General features: G+C 40.1%; 1 protein-coding gene across 1 annotated transcript in view; it reads right to left on the bottom strand.

Moving 5' to 3' along the window:
* LOC308103563 (hatching enzyme 1.2-like) overlaps positions 1 to 1,217 on the bottom strand; it is an 11,645-nt gene extending 10,428 nt beyond the window's left edge. Inside the window, exons 1-2 of the mRNA XM_080453603.1 lie at positions 1,126 to 1,217; positions 595 to 670 (exon numbers count right to left, since the gene is read on the bottom strand). Coding sequence (XP_080309729.1) covers positions 595 to 657 — 63 coding nt within the window. The 5' untranslated portion in view covers positions 658 to 670; positions 1,126 to 1,217. The remainder of the gene's footprint in view (positions 1 to 594; positions 671 to 1,125) is intronic.
* Positions 1,218 to 17,722: the final 16,505 nt, after the last annotated feature.

Here is a 17,722-nt window from a genome sequence, read left to right as displayed (position 1 = left end):
TTGTTCAGTAAAAGGAGTCTCCTTGTCTCTCCAGCTCTTTATAAAACAGAAAATGCATTTTTGTTTCAGTTTCAGTTTCATTTCCAATTGTATCCAATCAGGATAGAGAACTCAATCAGGATATAGATTAAACAAGTGAAATTGGAAGTGATGACACTAAGAAATGAGCAGGCAAAATTGGAACTGGAACACTATAAAAATGCAGCTTAAAAATGGGTACTCTCTCCTGATTGGCAGAGATTTTGACACCTACCGGAAAATTTATTTTCGGTTAGACGGGGAGACTCCTGTTACTGAACAAACACTCTATAGCAATGATTACTATCACAATATAGTGCTTTAACCTTTTAACAAAATACTTTTTGTTTTAACCAAAAAATATCACTTACCCTACCTTTAATAGAAAAGATCATGTGTAAACAAACAAACAAACAAACACACAAACAAACATCATTAATTTACACAACACTGATGAAAGTGCTGATGCTGCACACGTGTGTATGTGTCTGTGCGTGTGCGCGAGAACGTGCGCGTGCGCATGTGAGTGTGTGTGTGTGTGTGTTTGTGTGTGTGTTAGTGAGAGTGTGTTCGTACCACAGGCAGTGCATAGATGGTTCCAGTCAGAGACAGGAGTATGAAGACAAGAAGTGAAGTCATGATGATTATAAACCTGAATATAGATAAGATATAAGAGATAAGAGATTATAATAATATATAATAATTTGTATAGCACTTGTCTTAACAGTGTTACAAAGTGCTTATACAGATAAAAACAACAATAATGAATTATGTCACAAACAGACCAACAAGGCAATGAAACAGTAACAATGACATAAATCGAACAAGTGCCAGAGATTAAATACAATGAGCTTGTATATCTGCTTTTTTCTTTATAGCCAACGCTAAAATCTAGAATGACACAGATGCTTTCCCGGTTCAATGGGTTAAGTCCGCACACCGTTTAAGCTCACAGTAGAAAAGTTGTATTTATTGTTAGGTTCAAATAGATTTAAAACTGGTTAATGGGGTACTATTAGTTCACTGTTACCCAAACAATCAACCTCAAAAAATCTTTAAGTGTGAGAACAACAGATTTAGAGTGGAGGAAAGCGGAGTAAATCTTACCTTGGGCCAGGTGCAGAGTGATCAGCAGGTGCAGAGTGATTAGTGCAGAGTGATCAACAGGTGTGTGTGAGGGTGTTATATACCCTCCTACCAGCGGGGGGAGCTCCTCCTCCCTCTGCAGGGTGTGGAGCCTAATGGCTCAACACCTGTCAGAAGACAAGACAAGATCCACAAAGGAGACAAACAAACTGAAATAACTCAAAGTTGTGTACACAAAGTTGTGTACACACCAGGTATACTGTCTGCCTGTCCGCCTGTCTGTCATTGACCACAATAACTATACTATTAGCAACTATTAGCAATTGCAACACAATCCACAGGGCCACGTCATGCATAGTAGGCCACACACACGATACCAACACCATATTAAAGGGATATTTGCCTTTCAAACATGTTTGGGCTCATTTTAACGTCTACTCAGGCTTTAGTGTTTCACCTCAGACAGTTTTTAAGTTGCTTGATTCAGTATTTAGATATTTGATGTTCATTTTATAAGACACACACCCTTTCTATAACAACCCATTTTAACCACGATAGATTCATTGAAAACACGTCTCTGCTTCTGGTGACTGATATTGTCCTTCTAATGAATGTTAGACTCTTTGAAAACACCCGTCCTTGGTTCTGGTGACTTGTCCTTCTAATGCGTGAGGGGGCCGTGTTTTTTCAATTACTTTATTTATTTATTAATTAGTTTATTTCATTTCCCCAAAGAATTATACAAAATAAATGGAAAAAGCCAGAGTAGACGTTAAAATGACCCCAAACATGTTTGAAAGTGAAATATCCCTTTGAAGTCACCTTGCTAAAATTATGGCTATTCTTTCAAGCTTTTCAGAAAACGGAACCAAACACAAACTATATAATATTCCTTTATCATTTCACCCAAGAAGGTTTATAACAATATATGACATACAAATAACATCAATTATGTAACATAAGAGGCTTAAATGACTGAGGCCAATTTATGTTTTGACTTTTTTCCCCCTTTTCTTCACATTGTCTTGTGACTTACGGCAAAACGGCTGGAAAGGAGAGGAGAAGCTGGTTCAGTGAAATGGGTCACAGAGAAAAAGACTGGCACTGCAACTGCATCAAGTTGAACAGGCTGACAAAGTAGCGGTGTAAAGCTGACCTGGTAAGTAGTACTACAGTAGGCTGGCCTGTACTTTACCGTACGCGTTGACTGGTTCATCTCTGGCCCAGAGTGGCATGCAGGCCAGGATCTTGTAGAGTTTGGAGGTGTCAGGCTCCGCTTCTCGGCCCTTGGACCTTGACTGCTCTTATTAGGTTTTGGACTTATTAGGACTGTTCTGTTGTTCTGTATTCACTGTGTTTGTCATGTATTCCTGTTCTGTCTGGTTTTGGTTTTCTGTTACTCTGTTGTTGCCTTGGTCTTGTGTACCTTTATTTTGTAGTAATATTCTGTGCCTGTGTTTTCTCTGTCTTGTGATTTGACAGTTGAGTTCACCTGTGTCCTGTTATCCCTGTGTCTATGTAAGCCCTGTGTTTGCATTGTGTTCCTTGTTTGTTTGTTCGTAAGCTCCCTGTTGAGGGAGTCTGTCTGTATGTATTCTGTCTGTATGTATTCTGTATTACCTGCCTTAGTTTTGCCCTTTTGGAAGATCCTGTGTTTGGTTAATAAACTTTAATCTGTTCTGCCTTCTGTCGCCCGCTTTTGGGTCCTCCTCCTCCGTACTCATTCATGAACGAACCAACCAAGAAAGGCTGTCTACCATGGCTGATGGCCACCAGCCCTGCGTGCCTTTTTCATGTAAGGACTTTGGTGTGACAGGGGACCTTTTTTATATACATACTGTACAGACATGACGCTCTCTGCTGCACAGTATACACATTAGCAGTCAGTGCCACAGTCTCATTTTTATCGTACCCCCATTAAGGCAGTAAGCCGATTACTGAATTTGTGATTAGTTTGACTATCTTAATCAGGGTCAGGTCTAAATTACAGTATAACCTGATGAATACACCTCAATTTCAGTGTAATCATTCCATTTATTATCTCTGCCAGGCTGTCCGGAGCTAATCTCGCAAACCACTGTACCATAAGCAACATTTATCCAACACCGACAACTATGTTATTTTATATTTCAGTGAATTCATTCAATCAGACAATCTGTCCCTCCAGGCTATAGGATACATGTCATGGCTATGGAATGGAACTAGCCAATTGGGCGTAAGCTGCCTGTCTGGCGTATATGGGCTCTACTTAAGGGCTTTGTTTATTTCAACACCAGTTTTAAAATTCTTTAGAGAGACACAGATGCACACACAGAGTGACCAAAGCACCGCACACAGATAAAAACAGAGACAGAGAGCGACAGCGACACCGTGACAAATATGCCCTGTTTGTGTGCGTGAACCCTGCAACAGACACAATGCAGCATCTATTACGTGCAGTCGTGCACGTATGTGCAGACGCACAGGACGGACAGTTAACCTTCAGTAAAAGCCCATGCACACACGCAGACAGAGGGAAGGAGCTAGAGTTTGAAGTTACTGCATCAGACAGTGTAAGGATTAGTATTGGTGCACGCCTCCTGGTACTTGATCATGCTGTTAATATCACACTGTTACATGCAATAATATAATTTCTGCTATCCAATGCTGCTACGCCAAACAGTTGCATTTATTCCACCTTTCTGTGAGGTCTGTTACTCAAACTGCTTTAACCATTTCACCCACACAATATCTCAGACAATGCTGCATGGGTACCAAAACCTGGACATGCTCAATTTAGGTTACTTCCTGTCTCCTGCGTGTCTGCTCCTGTATGTCTGTCCCCCCCCCCCCCCTTTGATTGCTTGAGCTTATTGGTTTCAGCTAAGCACCTTCTTATTCTGGCGTATAGGAAGGTGCAACATAGACAAGATTTTACCTCTCTCTTTCTCACACACATTATACTGCCATCTGCTTGGCAAAAATCAGGGAGCCCACAGGACATGGATGTGGAGGCGAAGACAGGCAATACGTAACAGAGAGCCCCAGACTTCCCTTTCAACATTAGCCACTTCCTACTGTGGGACCCCGAGGCCTTCCAAGGCCAGTGTGGAGATATAATCCCCCCACCTGGTCCTTGGTCTGCCGGGGGATCTCCTCCCAGTGAGACGTGCAGCGAGGACCTCCCTATAGGGAGACACACGGGAGGCATCCGTACTAGATGACCAAACCACCTAAGCTGGCTCCTCTCCAAGTGAAGGAGCAGTGGCTGTCCCTCGTGGATGTCTGAGCTTCTCACCCCATCTCTAAGGGAGAGGCCATCTGAGACTAATTTTGGCCGCTTTATTTTGCGATATCATACTTTCCGGTGTTCATTTTGTAGACTAAAACAATAACGAACTAGAAAAAGTGCTCCTCGGAGCACAGGTCTCCGCCAGGTCAGGTAGGTTATTGTGGCCTCCTGGTGGCGCTAATATAATACACCAATATAAAAAGGGTACCATTTCTTCTTAGGCCTTTCACAGCAATCTGACACTGCATTCATGATTTGAATGCTGCGTTTGTAACTGCTGCCATAACTTATTATTTTTGTAATTATTTTTTTTCGCCAATATCTATTTTATTCTGCAGTCCAGAAGTGGTGTTCTGACAACTTCCGGCCACCGCCTTATATGGTGTGTACCGGGTTGAGAGTTCAAGCAGCTCAGATTGTGAGACACTCCCGTGAGAGTGGACGTTTTGTTTGTAAGCAGCGTGGCGCCGAAGGTTTGTTTGATTATTTTGAATTTAAATATTTAAGTTCTATGTCAATATTTCAGTTGTTTGTTATGTTCCATTATTGGTTTAATTGATCGTTTTCGTTTCTTGTTTGTTTTATTACTTCTTTGAATCTTTGGGCTTCCTGGACTCCATTCCCTTCGTTACATTATGCAGCCAGTGAGGTAAATTCAATTACAAGTGTATTTTCTTTTATGTTTTGTATGCGTTATATGTTGTTCTGATTGTTGTTTATTTTTTGTGTTGGCAGTTTTACGTTGGTTATTTGAGCCGAAAGGGAGCGCAAATAAAACCACCAGTACCAAAACTACTGCCTCGTTTTTAATTTGGACCACAAGAAGGGAGTGACAGCGTTCATGATTTGAGGCATTTTGTTCAGAACGGACCACTCCTGCAAACTTTGGAAGCCAATTGCTAGTGTTAATGTTCTTTTGGGCAGAGACAGAGAAAGAAAAATATAACAGAACATCTAAAAGACAGCTGGGAGAATTGTACCAATATCTTGGCACGATGTTGTATTATAAGGCAACAAAAGCAGCAGCAGCACTGCCAACACAGGGCTTTTTCGTGTTATCATTTCAGCCTTAATGTCTAATTGTAACACCTGCTGTTTACATTTCTGTCTAATAAAGTATTCAATAAAGCATTCAATCAAAGACTCCAATACCAACACTGGAAAAAGTGCTCCTAGGAGCACAGGTCTCCGCCAGGTCAGGTAGGTTATTGTGTCCTCCTGGTGGTGCTATAATAGGCCAATGTGAAAAGGGTGCCATTTCTTCTTAGGCCTTTCACGGCAAGCAGGCACTGCATTCATGATTTGAGGCATTTTGTTCCAAAAATGGGTTTTGCTAAATTAGACCTGCTGGTGGCGCTATAACAGGCCAATGTGAAAAGGGGAATCGCAAGCTGCGTTCATGATTTGAGGAATTTTGTTCAAAACGAACCAATCCTGCAAACTTTGGAAGCCAATCTTAGCCAATCAGGATGGAATATGGAAAATGGGACTGATACTGTGTACCGATTTGCGTGATTAGCTGCTCACAGACAGAAGAACGGACAGGGTGCAAAACACACTCTCTCGCCATGCCGATGTCCATCGGCTACCTTTTTGATGACTTTTTTTGAAAACTATGAATATATTGACAATTTCGTCAACAAATGAAAACTAGACAAAGTGTTAGGGAGGGACTAGTGGAGAAGAGATCCAGTACCTAGGAACTCAAACACCAAACTCAGAAAACAGATGAAACTTGACGTTGACTTTAATGATATTAAACAAACAATACATGACAGATATTCAACACAACATAAATACATTATCTCAACACCAGTCGAACATATCCCTAGACAACAGTACCTGACAAACACGACAGTGACCAAAAAACATGTACATAATGTATATGATATTATTGTATACACACAGTCTTATAATATAATGATAACAATGCTTTACTTATAGCACCTTTCATAACAAAGTTACAAAGTGCTTCACAGTGAATCAAAACACATAAGATAAAAAAAGATGCACATGACAGATTTACCAATGGACAGAATGCCCCCGCCCCCCAGTTAAATATCACTAAAATCACTATAACGATAGAAAGCAATACTTGATTTGTTTTTAACACTCATCTTTTAATTATTATCATTACAAATTAATACAATAAACCTTGTTGTAAAAAAACAAAGTTGTCCTTTAAGGTTAGAGTTATGCCCGATTTATACTTCGTTGCAAGCCAATGTCATGCGGCGAAAATAGCTGACCTACTGTACAAGCTCACAACGCGTCGTGGTATGACGCCTTGTGGGCTTGTAGATCAGTTATTTTTGGCTGTAAGGTTAGGGTTAAAAATTACTCTAAATAAATAAAATCGCCATGCTAAAATGGAGGAGATGAGATTTGATCACACCTTGGAAGCTTTCCAATGTCAACAGTAAATAATACATTTCCCTTTTTTTTGCAATAGAAGTCGCATGGGAATGCATCCCATAACCCTGGCATTGTTAGTGCCTTGCTCAACATATATACATATATACATATATTTTACAACATAAGCAAAAGCTATACAGCTACAGTATGTAAGGGATAGTAAATGGCCCTTCTTCTGTTGTCAGTATTATTATTAACAGTACTATTCGGTTTTTCCTTTGCCCTTCCCACAATCCCCCCTTCCCACAATCCCCCCTACACACACACACACACACACACACACACACACACACACACACACACACACACACACACTTTTCATTCTGCTGATAATATTGTGGAATGTATAAAATTGTGCGTTTTATGTAACCATACTCAAAAGTAGGCTGTAAATATTGCAGTTAATAAAATTCACCAACCTCGATCTTTGTTTGTGTACGCGCGCGTGTGTGTGTTCTATCCTAACCTTGCATCACCACCAGACTTTCCACCTCGGAGGAAAAGTTCTATCCAGGTATGCCAGTATTGTATTGGTTCTCCCTCCCTCTAATTACCCTGTGGGGTTCCATCTCCTTAAACCTGGCTGTGTTCACTAACCTCCTCATCACCTTCTTCTACCCATACAACTCTGGACACGGTAACTATACTAGTACTAGTACTAGTGCTGTTACTACTGTTATTGCTAATAATAACAACCCATTACCAACAATCACCTATTCTCTGTTTTGGACTCTTCTTTTTCATTATGGAAACTAAAGGGAATTTCCTGTTTTCAAGATCCCTACCATGATAATGTATTCTCTTGCTTTACATTTCAGTCGAACAAACATACCCTGCCAAGTTCACATTTGTTTAGTTATTTTCAGGTACGACACTACGAATAGACAGATGGATAGCTTTATTGTCATTCAACAATACATGAAATGCATAATTGAGCGAAATTCCATTCCACTGGCTTACTATGATCTAAAACTACTCCTAGTTAAAAAAAATCACACCCTGTGTGAAGTGGGCGGTGTCTTCCTAGCTAACCACAATACTGAATGGAGTCAACCAATATATATGCTTTGATCTGAAGGAGCCACTTAGTGTCAGCATGTGTCTTGCTAGCTAATCACAATACTGAATGGAGTCGATCAATCATGTACAAAAGATAAATACATTTATCTTTTGTAAAACACACTTTATGATGGACAAAACCATAACTTAAAAAAAACAATAATTTAGTTTTTTTTAAGTTATGGTTGCTTATATAGGGCTATGCACATGTGTCATGTGACACTGGCCAATCACAGTCCTGAATAGATTGTGATTGGCCAATCACAGCGCAGGATAATTGTACAAATTTCCAAACCTCACTTTTAGGGCCGGTTTCACTGCCCAAGATATTTGTACATTTTTCCAAATCTCACTTATAGGGGCGGTTTCACCGCCCAAAATTATAATACTAAAATACTACAATACTAAAAACAATACTGATAAAATCATATTGCACAGCATAGACCATATTCACACGGCGGCCATATTGGAATTTAACATTGAAAGTGCCGCCACCCGGGGTGGCTACTTTCATTGACTTCATAGAAACATGGCCACCGTGTGAATATGGTCTATGGAGTCCTCAGCAGCATATAGGAGAAAGGATGGAGGATATTGCACTTATTGGGGATTATTGCACTTTTTTTAGTTCACAAGTCAGATGGCTTGGGGAAAGTAACTCTTGCATGGGATACTGTGGAGCCTTTTTGCCAGAGGGCAGCAGAGTGAACAGTCCACGATGTGGGTGGGTAGGGTCTATCCTGATGTTATTAGCCCTAGTCAGACAACGGCTGTGAGCAATGTCCTTGATGGAAGGCGGTGAAGTCCAGATGATCTTCTCCGCTGTCCTCACCACTCTCTTAACAGACTTCCAGTCTGATGCATTGCAGCTTCCAAACCAGACAGAGATGCAGTTGGTCAGGATGCTCTCTATAGTGCCCCTGTAGAATGTAGTGAGGATGGGAGGGGGGAGTTGGGCTCTTCTCATCCGGCATAGAAAGTGAAGACGTTTCACCCCTATACTATACTAAACTACATTACCCATCAAGCACCTGGGTGCAGGTAGTAATGTGTAATGTAATGCAGCTTGAGAACCCCTGATGTAATCAGTTGATAAACAAGGTGGTGTTTGTGGTGAGTTTGTAGACTAAACTACATTACCCATCAAGCACCTGGGAGCAGGTAGTAACAGTAATGTGTAATGTAATGTGTTGTTTCCAGTGTGTTTGGTGGGGAACAATCAGAAGTTCATCCTGGGATACAAGGCCATACTGATGAAAATGGAGCTGCTGCCTGTACCATCTAGCCTACGTCCTGACCTCCACCCTGGGACTGTGTGTCCCCAAGCTATTCTACAGCATACTGGTACGCATGCATATGCACGCGCGCGCGCACGCACGCACGCACACACACACACGCACACGCCGCACACACACACATTATGATAAGTATTATCAGAGAATTATTTTGTGAACGCCCATGTTAAAACTGTTGTTCCATAACTGTTGGATCAGTTTAATCAAGTGATATCTCAATTCAAATATGTGCAAGAAATGCTAAAAATGCTCTCTTTTTCCCTCCCTATTTCTTTTTCTCTTTATTTTTTTGTTTAAAAGATTTATTTTTGGCTTTTTTCTGCCTGTATTGATAGTATATAGTAGATTGATAGGAAATGGGAAAGAGAGACAGGGAGTGACACGCAGCAAAGGTCGAACCTGCGACAAGCTGTCAGGCTGAATTGCAGCCTAGGTGCCCGGACCGCAAGGCCAGCAGTCCGAGGAGCCCTCTCTCTCTTTCTTAACGGTTGCTCCATCCTGCTGACCGCTCTGTTACTGTACGTACTGTAGCTCTCAACCTGGTCCATCTGTTCTCCATCATGGGTTTCCTGTGTCTGAACAACGACTTCATCTTGGAGGTCGATACCCTGCCTCAGCGCCTCAGATAGCATAGCACCGGGTAACTCCGTGGCGGAGGTATAGGCTTTAGTGAACAGAAAATACGTTTTCAGGTCAGGATACTAATTTCATCCAATCAGGAGAGAGACCTCATACAGGATACAGATTAAATAAATGAAATTGGAAGTAATGAAACAAACAAAACAGAAGCTGACAAAATTGGAATTGGAACTAGATCAAATTGAAGCTGATAAATGGGTTCTCTTTCCTGATTGGATGAAACTGGCAACCTTAACTACCTGAACATTATTTTCTGTTTACTAAAAGATGGAGGGACGGGGAGACAGAATGTCGCTTACAGCAGCTTTGATGTAAACTTCCTTTATCATGGAGATAACTATGTCCGTTTTCGTTGGTTACCTTCGCCTGTTTCTACCTACTGGTGGTCTATATAGGCTACTATAGATATATAGTGGACTTCATGAGGCCACGGAGAGATCATGTGCCCATCCTCATCGACGGCGCTGCAGTGGAAAGGGTCAGCGAGTTCAAGTTCCTCGTAGTACACATCAAGGAGGACCTCAAATGGGAGACACACACCACACACTTGAGGAAAAAGGCGCAGCAGCGACTCTACTGGCTCCGCCGCCTGAAGAAGTTTGAAGTACTACAACAGCTCAGTTGAAGGCGTTCTATCAGGCTGTGTTACGGCCTGGTATGGAAACTGTACGGCCCGAGAAAATATCTAAAGTCTACAGTGAGTAGTACGATCGGCAGAGCGCATATTGGGAGGCAAGGTCCCCGCGCTCCAGGAACTGTACAAAAAGCGGTGTGTAGTCAAAGCCCAGCGCATGATGCGCATCATCAAGGACAACAATAGACATAGATTGGTGAAGCAATAGGAAGCGGCGCTGGTACCGAGCTGGTACCGATCTGAACCGAAGGCTTTGGATCCGCCCTTCAAGACCTTCGATAGGGCTGGCTCCTCCAGTCTACGCATGACCAGACTGTTGCCTCCCACAATTTTCAAATGTTTCCGGTCATCTTATGTCTCACCTAGAAACAGGATCAGACACAAATTTTGACCTGATGTTCAAGATTCAATTTATTCCCAGAGCAAGCATGCCCTCGGCTCAAAGGTAGAAATTTCAGCACTTGCGGAGGAAACCGGGTTCAAATCTAGGGTAGAAGAGGAAAGTTACGAAGTGTTGCTTTAATGTAACTCTAAATGAGGTTATTATATGAGTCAAATGATTGTAGCTGATGTGCGATGTGTCAAACGTAAGGTTTGAACTATGATTCAATTATAGACATTTTCAAGTGCAAGCCCCATGGTCTCATGTTGTAAACATTATTTGATTTACTGTAGTAATCTCAATATTGAAATGACTTAATCATTTGTGCAGGATGTCATGTTCACATTTATCTGCCTGTAATGCTGCCTAATGTTAGCCTGATTATCAGACTGAATCTTCATGAAGCTGGAAGCAGTCCACTCAGTGGAGTGGGCGGGGTCACAGAATCATACTTATAATTTTTGTTTGGGTACATACACATGCAGGTCAGGAACATTGTTCAGTTGGTCAGTAAACATCAGTCCATAATTTCATGTTGGTCTGGTTTCTCAAAATAAATGACCTGCAGGTGGAATAAAACAAATCCCCTTCAGTGTGAAACTAATGATTTCCAGTTAAACAAAATCCTGGAGCCATCGTATGTGTGAAGGTGGACAAATATCTTTCCACTGCAACAGTATTATGTTCCCTTGCAAGTAAAGTTGCAAAGGCCAAGTATTGTTTTCTGCTGGTGTCACACCAAATAGAGCCACAAGAGGGCAGACTTGTACATTAGTTTCAAATATATCAGACATGATTTCAATGATATTTGTCCAGTATAAGTTAATTTTAGACCAAAACATGAAAGTGTTGCAGGGGAATCTTTCTTATTATTTATTTATTTTTCTTATATCAACACATCTACGTGAACATATTCCAATAGATTTTAATAAGCTGAATTGATTCGTCTTAGTATTATACTTTGGATGTACAGTACAATGGTGGAATGCAAAAATTATCAAAGACTAAGTTTGAAATAATCGTAATATTGATTAGAATCTATATCGCCTGATTTCCTGTCATGTAACATGACATAGGAAAGTATGGACCAGAACTATCCAATCAGGCCAAGCTGTTCGGTAAGGCTTATGGCAGTCTTTCCCAAGCATAGGGTCGTGACCTCCTTGGGGTCACAGTCAGTTTCTTTGGGTCCCAACCAAGTAAATATACAAATTTAATGTTTTGCTTCTTGTCAAAGACAAGCTGAAACACTTGGGTTGTATGCATATTGCTCAGCCTCTGATTGGACAACAGACCAAGGTGGAACAGCCACATAGATTTATGTCCTTTGATGAGGCTTTGATTCCATGACATCACACCACACAATGTCCTGTGTTAGTGTGCTGTGCCCTGACAAAAAGCAGTTTTCAGTTAGTTGAACTGAAAAACTGATTTAGGTTGTAATGAACATACTAATGCTTTAGAGATATGCAGAGTGCAAGACACCGGCAGGGTTTTCGTAGTTGAGCATTCACACATAATTTTGGTGGAGTGGGCCTTTAACTCTTAAAATACAGACTTCTCTGAAAATAGCAGAGACTATTTTTGGTGGGCTACGTGACACGATGTGCAGTGATACTAATTTATGTCAAGGTAGAACCCAAACACAGGAACTCAAAACACCAAACTCAAACAGATGAAACTAGAAGTAGGCTTTACTGATATTAAACAAACAATACATGACATAGATATATAACAATCTTTAAAACAACATAAATACATAATCTCAACACAACTCGAACCTATCCCTAGACAACAGTACTTGACAAACACGACAGTGACCAAAAAATATCACTTTACAGCATGTAAATATGTATATATTATTGCATACACAGTCTTATACTATAAAATAATGCTTTATTTATAGCACCTTTCAAAACAAAGTTACAAAGTGCTTCACAGAAAATCAAAACACATAAAATAATTAAAAAAAAGATGCACATGACGGAGCAAAGCAAATGACACAATAGGTTATAACATTTGGGGAATAAAGGCAGCTTTAAAACTCTTTAACACAACATACATAATCTTAACACAACTCAAACAAAACCCTGGCCTAGACCAAGGGTTCGCAAACTTCAGACTGCGACCCCCCAAAATAATCATTTGAACTGGGGAACCCCCACCCTGACAAGCACTTGGAATTGGAGTTGAAGCATTACATTTTGACTCGGTTCAACAGGTAAATCTTGTGAAAAAACGCCTTGCAGTGCGAGGCGTTGTGAGCTTGTAGATCGGCTATTTTCACAATGTTTGCCTATTTCTTACGTAATATCTGGCCAATTTGGTATTAAAACGGTCTCCAGTCATTAAATTGTAACTTTAGAAATGTGCAGATGTATACATTTATAACTGTATGTTGGTTTGTTTACTGTTGAGTGAGAAAACAATGTTGCAAATTTAGCAAATCATCTGGGGACCCCCCAAAATAATTTGGGGACCCATTGCCCTAGACAACAGATCCCTGACAAACACGACAGTGACCAAAAATATTGCTTTACAGCACGTATGTACTGTATGTATATGATATAATATTAGTGCATACACACAGAGTCTTATACTATAATAGTGGCATAAAATGTACACATTTCATAATGGGGATGGACATTTAGTAACCAACTTCTTGATCACCATCTGTACAATTGATTCAAGGCATGAACGAAGCTTGTTGTGCTTCTTGCTCTCTTTTGTAAAAAAATTATAAAATAATAATAATTTAACCACTTATTTTTAGAAGGGATTAAGAAAACCAACCAGGGGACAAGGCAAAAAGGGAAACGGAGAAGCATGACTCATCGAGTTCTGAGAATCTTGACTTCAACTTGGCAGCACAATTTTATTTATTTTACATTTTCAAAAGTTTTCTCAGATTTTCAAGAATAGCAAAAATAGAAGATCTATAAGCTTACAACACGTCACAAGGTGTTGTGAGCTTGTAGAGGCGAAGCATTGAGCTCCAGTTCTTTCCTTTACAGCCGAGTTCAATTGAGTTGATAATTTACACATCTGATTTAGCTTAAGCTAACTAATGTTTAACCAATACATTGTTTCCCCTATATTGTGTGGGTGGGGCTAAGCGGGATATTATTTAAGGTTGAGACCAGGTGCTCATTATTCATTTTCACTTCTGCAAGAGTGTGCGTCTGTGACAGTAAGTTATTTATTTTACAATTAAGGTGTTCATTTATGTTAGTATGTTGAGTTGTTCCCATCAAGATCTATTGTTCTGTACCTTTTAGAAAAACCACACACACACACACACACACACACACGTAAATACAATAGAATACTTCCTATCCTGAATAACAGCAGACCTACAAGCTCACACCACGTTGTGAGCTTGTAGGTCTGCTACTTTCGACAAGAAATGAATCAGGCTTTAGTTATACCTATATTAGAGTTATGCTTATTTTTTGCTTAGTTTTAGGGGGAATCCACAAAAAAAAATCACAAACATCAAGCTCCAGGCCTTTCAAGCCCTCCCCATGTACTGTATTAGATTTTTAATTCTATTATAAAAAAGAAAAATGGTCCAAGTACATCAGCTCCTGTCCTCTTACAAAACCCATGTCAATCTCAAGAACTCTTGAAACTACTTCAAGTCAATGTGTTCACATGTGACTGCATCTTTCTGTTGTGTATTTGTGAGGTTCTAATGAGTGGTGTATGTGTTGTATGAAATGAGTGTATTCACTTCAAGACACCATAACATTTGATGAGGATTTTGGATTTGATCAGCAGTATACTGAAAAAGCATACTAAGAACACGGCAGTTATAAAGACGCTCATGTTTATGAAAGACAAAACTAAATAAAAAATTGATTATTTGAGCTCAAGATGTAAAGCTGCTTAATCTTATAAATTAATATATCGCTCTATTTTGTACTATGTTTTTAAATCTGTAAATAAATAAAATACTAGTTGCATTATTATATATTTGTAATTCCCACAGTACAAGGGACCTGAAGCACAGTCCAATTGTTAAAAAGGCCAGCTGAAACTATTTATGAGCAGCTGATTGGGCAATGGGCTACTCAGTCTATCCCAGCTTAAAATTACCAAATTGTCAGTTAGGCGAGGCCAATCAGATGAGTTTTAATTTACAGTCAGCTTGATAAGATCAGTTTACACCTGCTGTAAGTTCTTTTTCTGTACAGACCACACGAAGTGTGCAGCTTTTGGTTGTATTGTTTTGTTTGTTCAGACATTTGGGTTTTGTTTAAATGTTTTGAAGTTGACTAGTTTTGATAGTTATTTAGGCAGGTGTAGAGGAACGTGGGAGAGTAATAGGTATCTATACAGTACTACTACTATAAATGCTTGACGGTGGAGTTCACTGAAATTCCAATAGCTAAGTCCAGCTGAGGCCGGTCACCTCCACTGATTGGGCCCTGAATGCCATCTTCAAGGCTCAGTTGGGGGAGAAACAGGATGACTCATTTTAAAATAGGTCCAAAATAGGTGACTCTCACCTATCTTGTTGTTTGAGTCGGTGTTTTAACTATGTACGTGTTGTGAGTCTGTGTTTTAACTATGTAACTGTTGCCAGTATTTGTGACTATTTACTCTTGTTCCAATAGCGAGGTCCGGCTGGAGCCCATCACAAAGCATTGGGCCCAGCTAAACAGTATTTATGAGGCTGAGTTGGGGGTCAAATTGCGCATGGAGGACAAAGATGGGCTGTCGATGAGTTACATAACTTGACATTCGGATCACTAAAATATATTTTTAACATGGCAGGTCTTTACATAAAGTAATAAATTCCACCAGTTACAAGCCGCTCTAATGTCATGTGGCCTAAGCGACAGGGCTTACCCGCAGCTCACATGGGGTTTTACCTAAAAAACATTACGTCATGAGGAAATCAAAAAGAGTGTAGACATAAACAGAACGGTGGTGGCTCAGCCAGGTAGCGCATAGAAATGCTCCTAGTGAGCATGTGGACCCGAAGTTCGAGTCCGACCCGTCTTGTCTCATACAGTATGCCTCACATCTATCTCTGCCCATGGTTTATTGTCTCTCTCTACATTGATATGTCTGAATTCTCTGCAATAAAGAATAACATGCCCAAAACATTTGTTGTTTTGGTTCATGATCATTCAGCAGAAGAAGGTTTTGGCCCATGGCCATCCACAATGTAATGTCTGCTTAATTACATATTTTAGATTTTGGAATCAAGGCCATTTTGTATCCCTGGTACATTAATCATTTCTGCTCATGTAGTCAAGTAGTTGGTTCTTGTTGCTTTTGTCTGTGGTTTGAAAATGGACAATTGTAAAATGGCTTCAGTACAGAGTAGGTTGTTTAAGAAAAAAGCGTGTTTACAAGTGTAGATTAAAAACACTATGACGTTGCAAACATGACTCCACTCACTGATACTAAAATCCCCATACATTTTGTTCCTTTGTTACAGTTCCTGAGGCACCAGAGAGTACATCTACCGATGTGGATGCGCCTTCCAATGGCACTGTTTGGCTTCCTGTTTCCAAGACAGCCTATTGTCCCCCGTTTGAGAGGAGAACAGAGATGAAGGGAATCCTGCAGGGTCCTTGCCTTGGCCCTCTTTGTTTTTTTCCCTTCAGAAATGAGGACCAGAACACTGAGATGGCACTGTAAGATGGAACACAGGTTTGGATTTCCTTTCATTTTTGTAAATGAAGTTGAGATGAAGAAAACGCTCGTCACCGCTGGACGGAGACTTGGTTGCTTTTTTTTCTTTTTCTTCTTTTTTCGTCTCTCCAAGAAGAAGCCATTGCATTTGAAGAGATATTTTCGAAATATTTGTAAGATTACCTATTTTGTACAGTAAATTGCTCTTCTTATTTGGTATCTTATGTCTTGAAGGACCTCCATCAGTCCAGGGAATGCCTTATTCTCTCCTGCCACAGTTTATACTTATTTGCATAAAGGAAATCATAAGTAAGGGATGAATTTAGGATTAGGGGCCTCTTTTTGGGAACAACTGTGGACATGGACATTAATGTGCTGAAGTTACTGACTCAATGACATGCAAGGCACATTTCTGATGTATTCTCTGAAAAACCCTTGTACTTAACCTTAACTGTTCCACACTGGTTTGTTTCAAAATGGTCAAAAGAGTTTCTGTGGTGTTATGCTGGTGTTGCACTGTTGGTCATTTTAGATGTCTCACCGGCCTTAACTGAAGATGAACCCATGTCTTTCACTGGCATTATCCATCAGCAATGTACATTACCACTCATGTTTAAAGTGGCTTCAATTACCCATTTTGTCGAGTTTTATCCTGTTGATTTCAAGGATAGTTGTACGTGTACTTGAATTTAGATGTACTAAAGATCCTAAGATATTGATCTGCTTTCAATCAAATAACCTCAAGACCTGAACTCGTAACGGTGATTTGAGAATTTGTGTTTGAGCATTATTCGTATGATTCGTGGTCACATGCTTCTGTCTGTGTACATCCTGAATCTACAATCTGAAGTAATTTTGAAACCAAATACCCAAGCACAAATTTATCAAACTGGAACAAAGTCTCACTTGTGAGATTTACAATCAGGGAAATGTGAACAATCAAGACAGCTGAAAAGCTTTAGATAAATTATTTAATTTTCTCAAGCTTTTCAGGATTTATTCCTCTGGCTTGACTGACAATCGCAATTGATCTCACTGCAGTATATGCATCAGCTGTATTATGGGTCAGCTGTGAAAGTTATGTGCATTTCGGTGTTAATGGAGCAATATTTAAGCCAGTGGAAAAGGTGAAATCGTATGCCTTATTTATACTTGGTTGCGCGACAACTGCCAGTGGTACCATTCAACTTGACTGAGAACTTAGTAAAGAGAGCCTCTGATGTGCTCCTGAACGTTTTTCTTTTCTTTTCTTTCTACCACAACATGTCTGGATA

This window comes from Gymnoscopelus braueri (genome assembly GCF_963280865.1).
Source record: "Gymnoscopelus braueri genome assembly, chromosome: 16".
Taxonomy (NCBI): domain Eukaryota; kingdom Metazoa; phylum Chordata; class Actinopteri; order Myctophiformes; family Myctophidae; genus Gymnoscopelus; species Gymnoscopelus braueri.
Note: the sequence above shows the minus strand (reverse complement) of the source record. Positions and strands in the feature narration are given on the sequence as shown.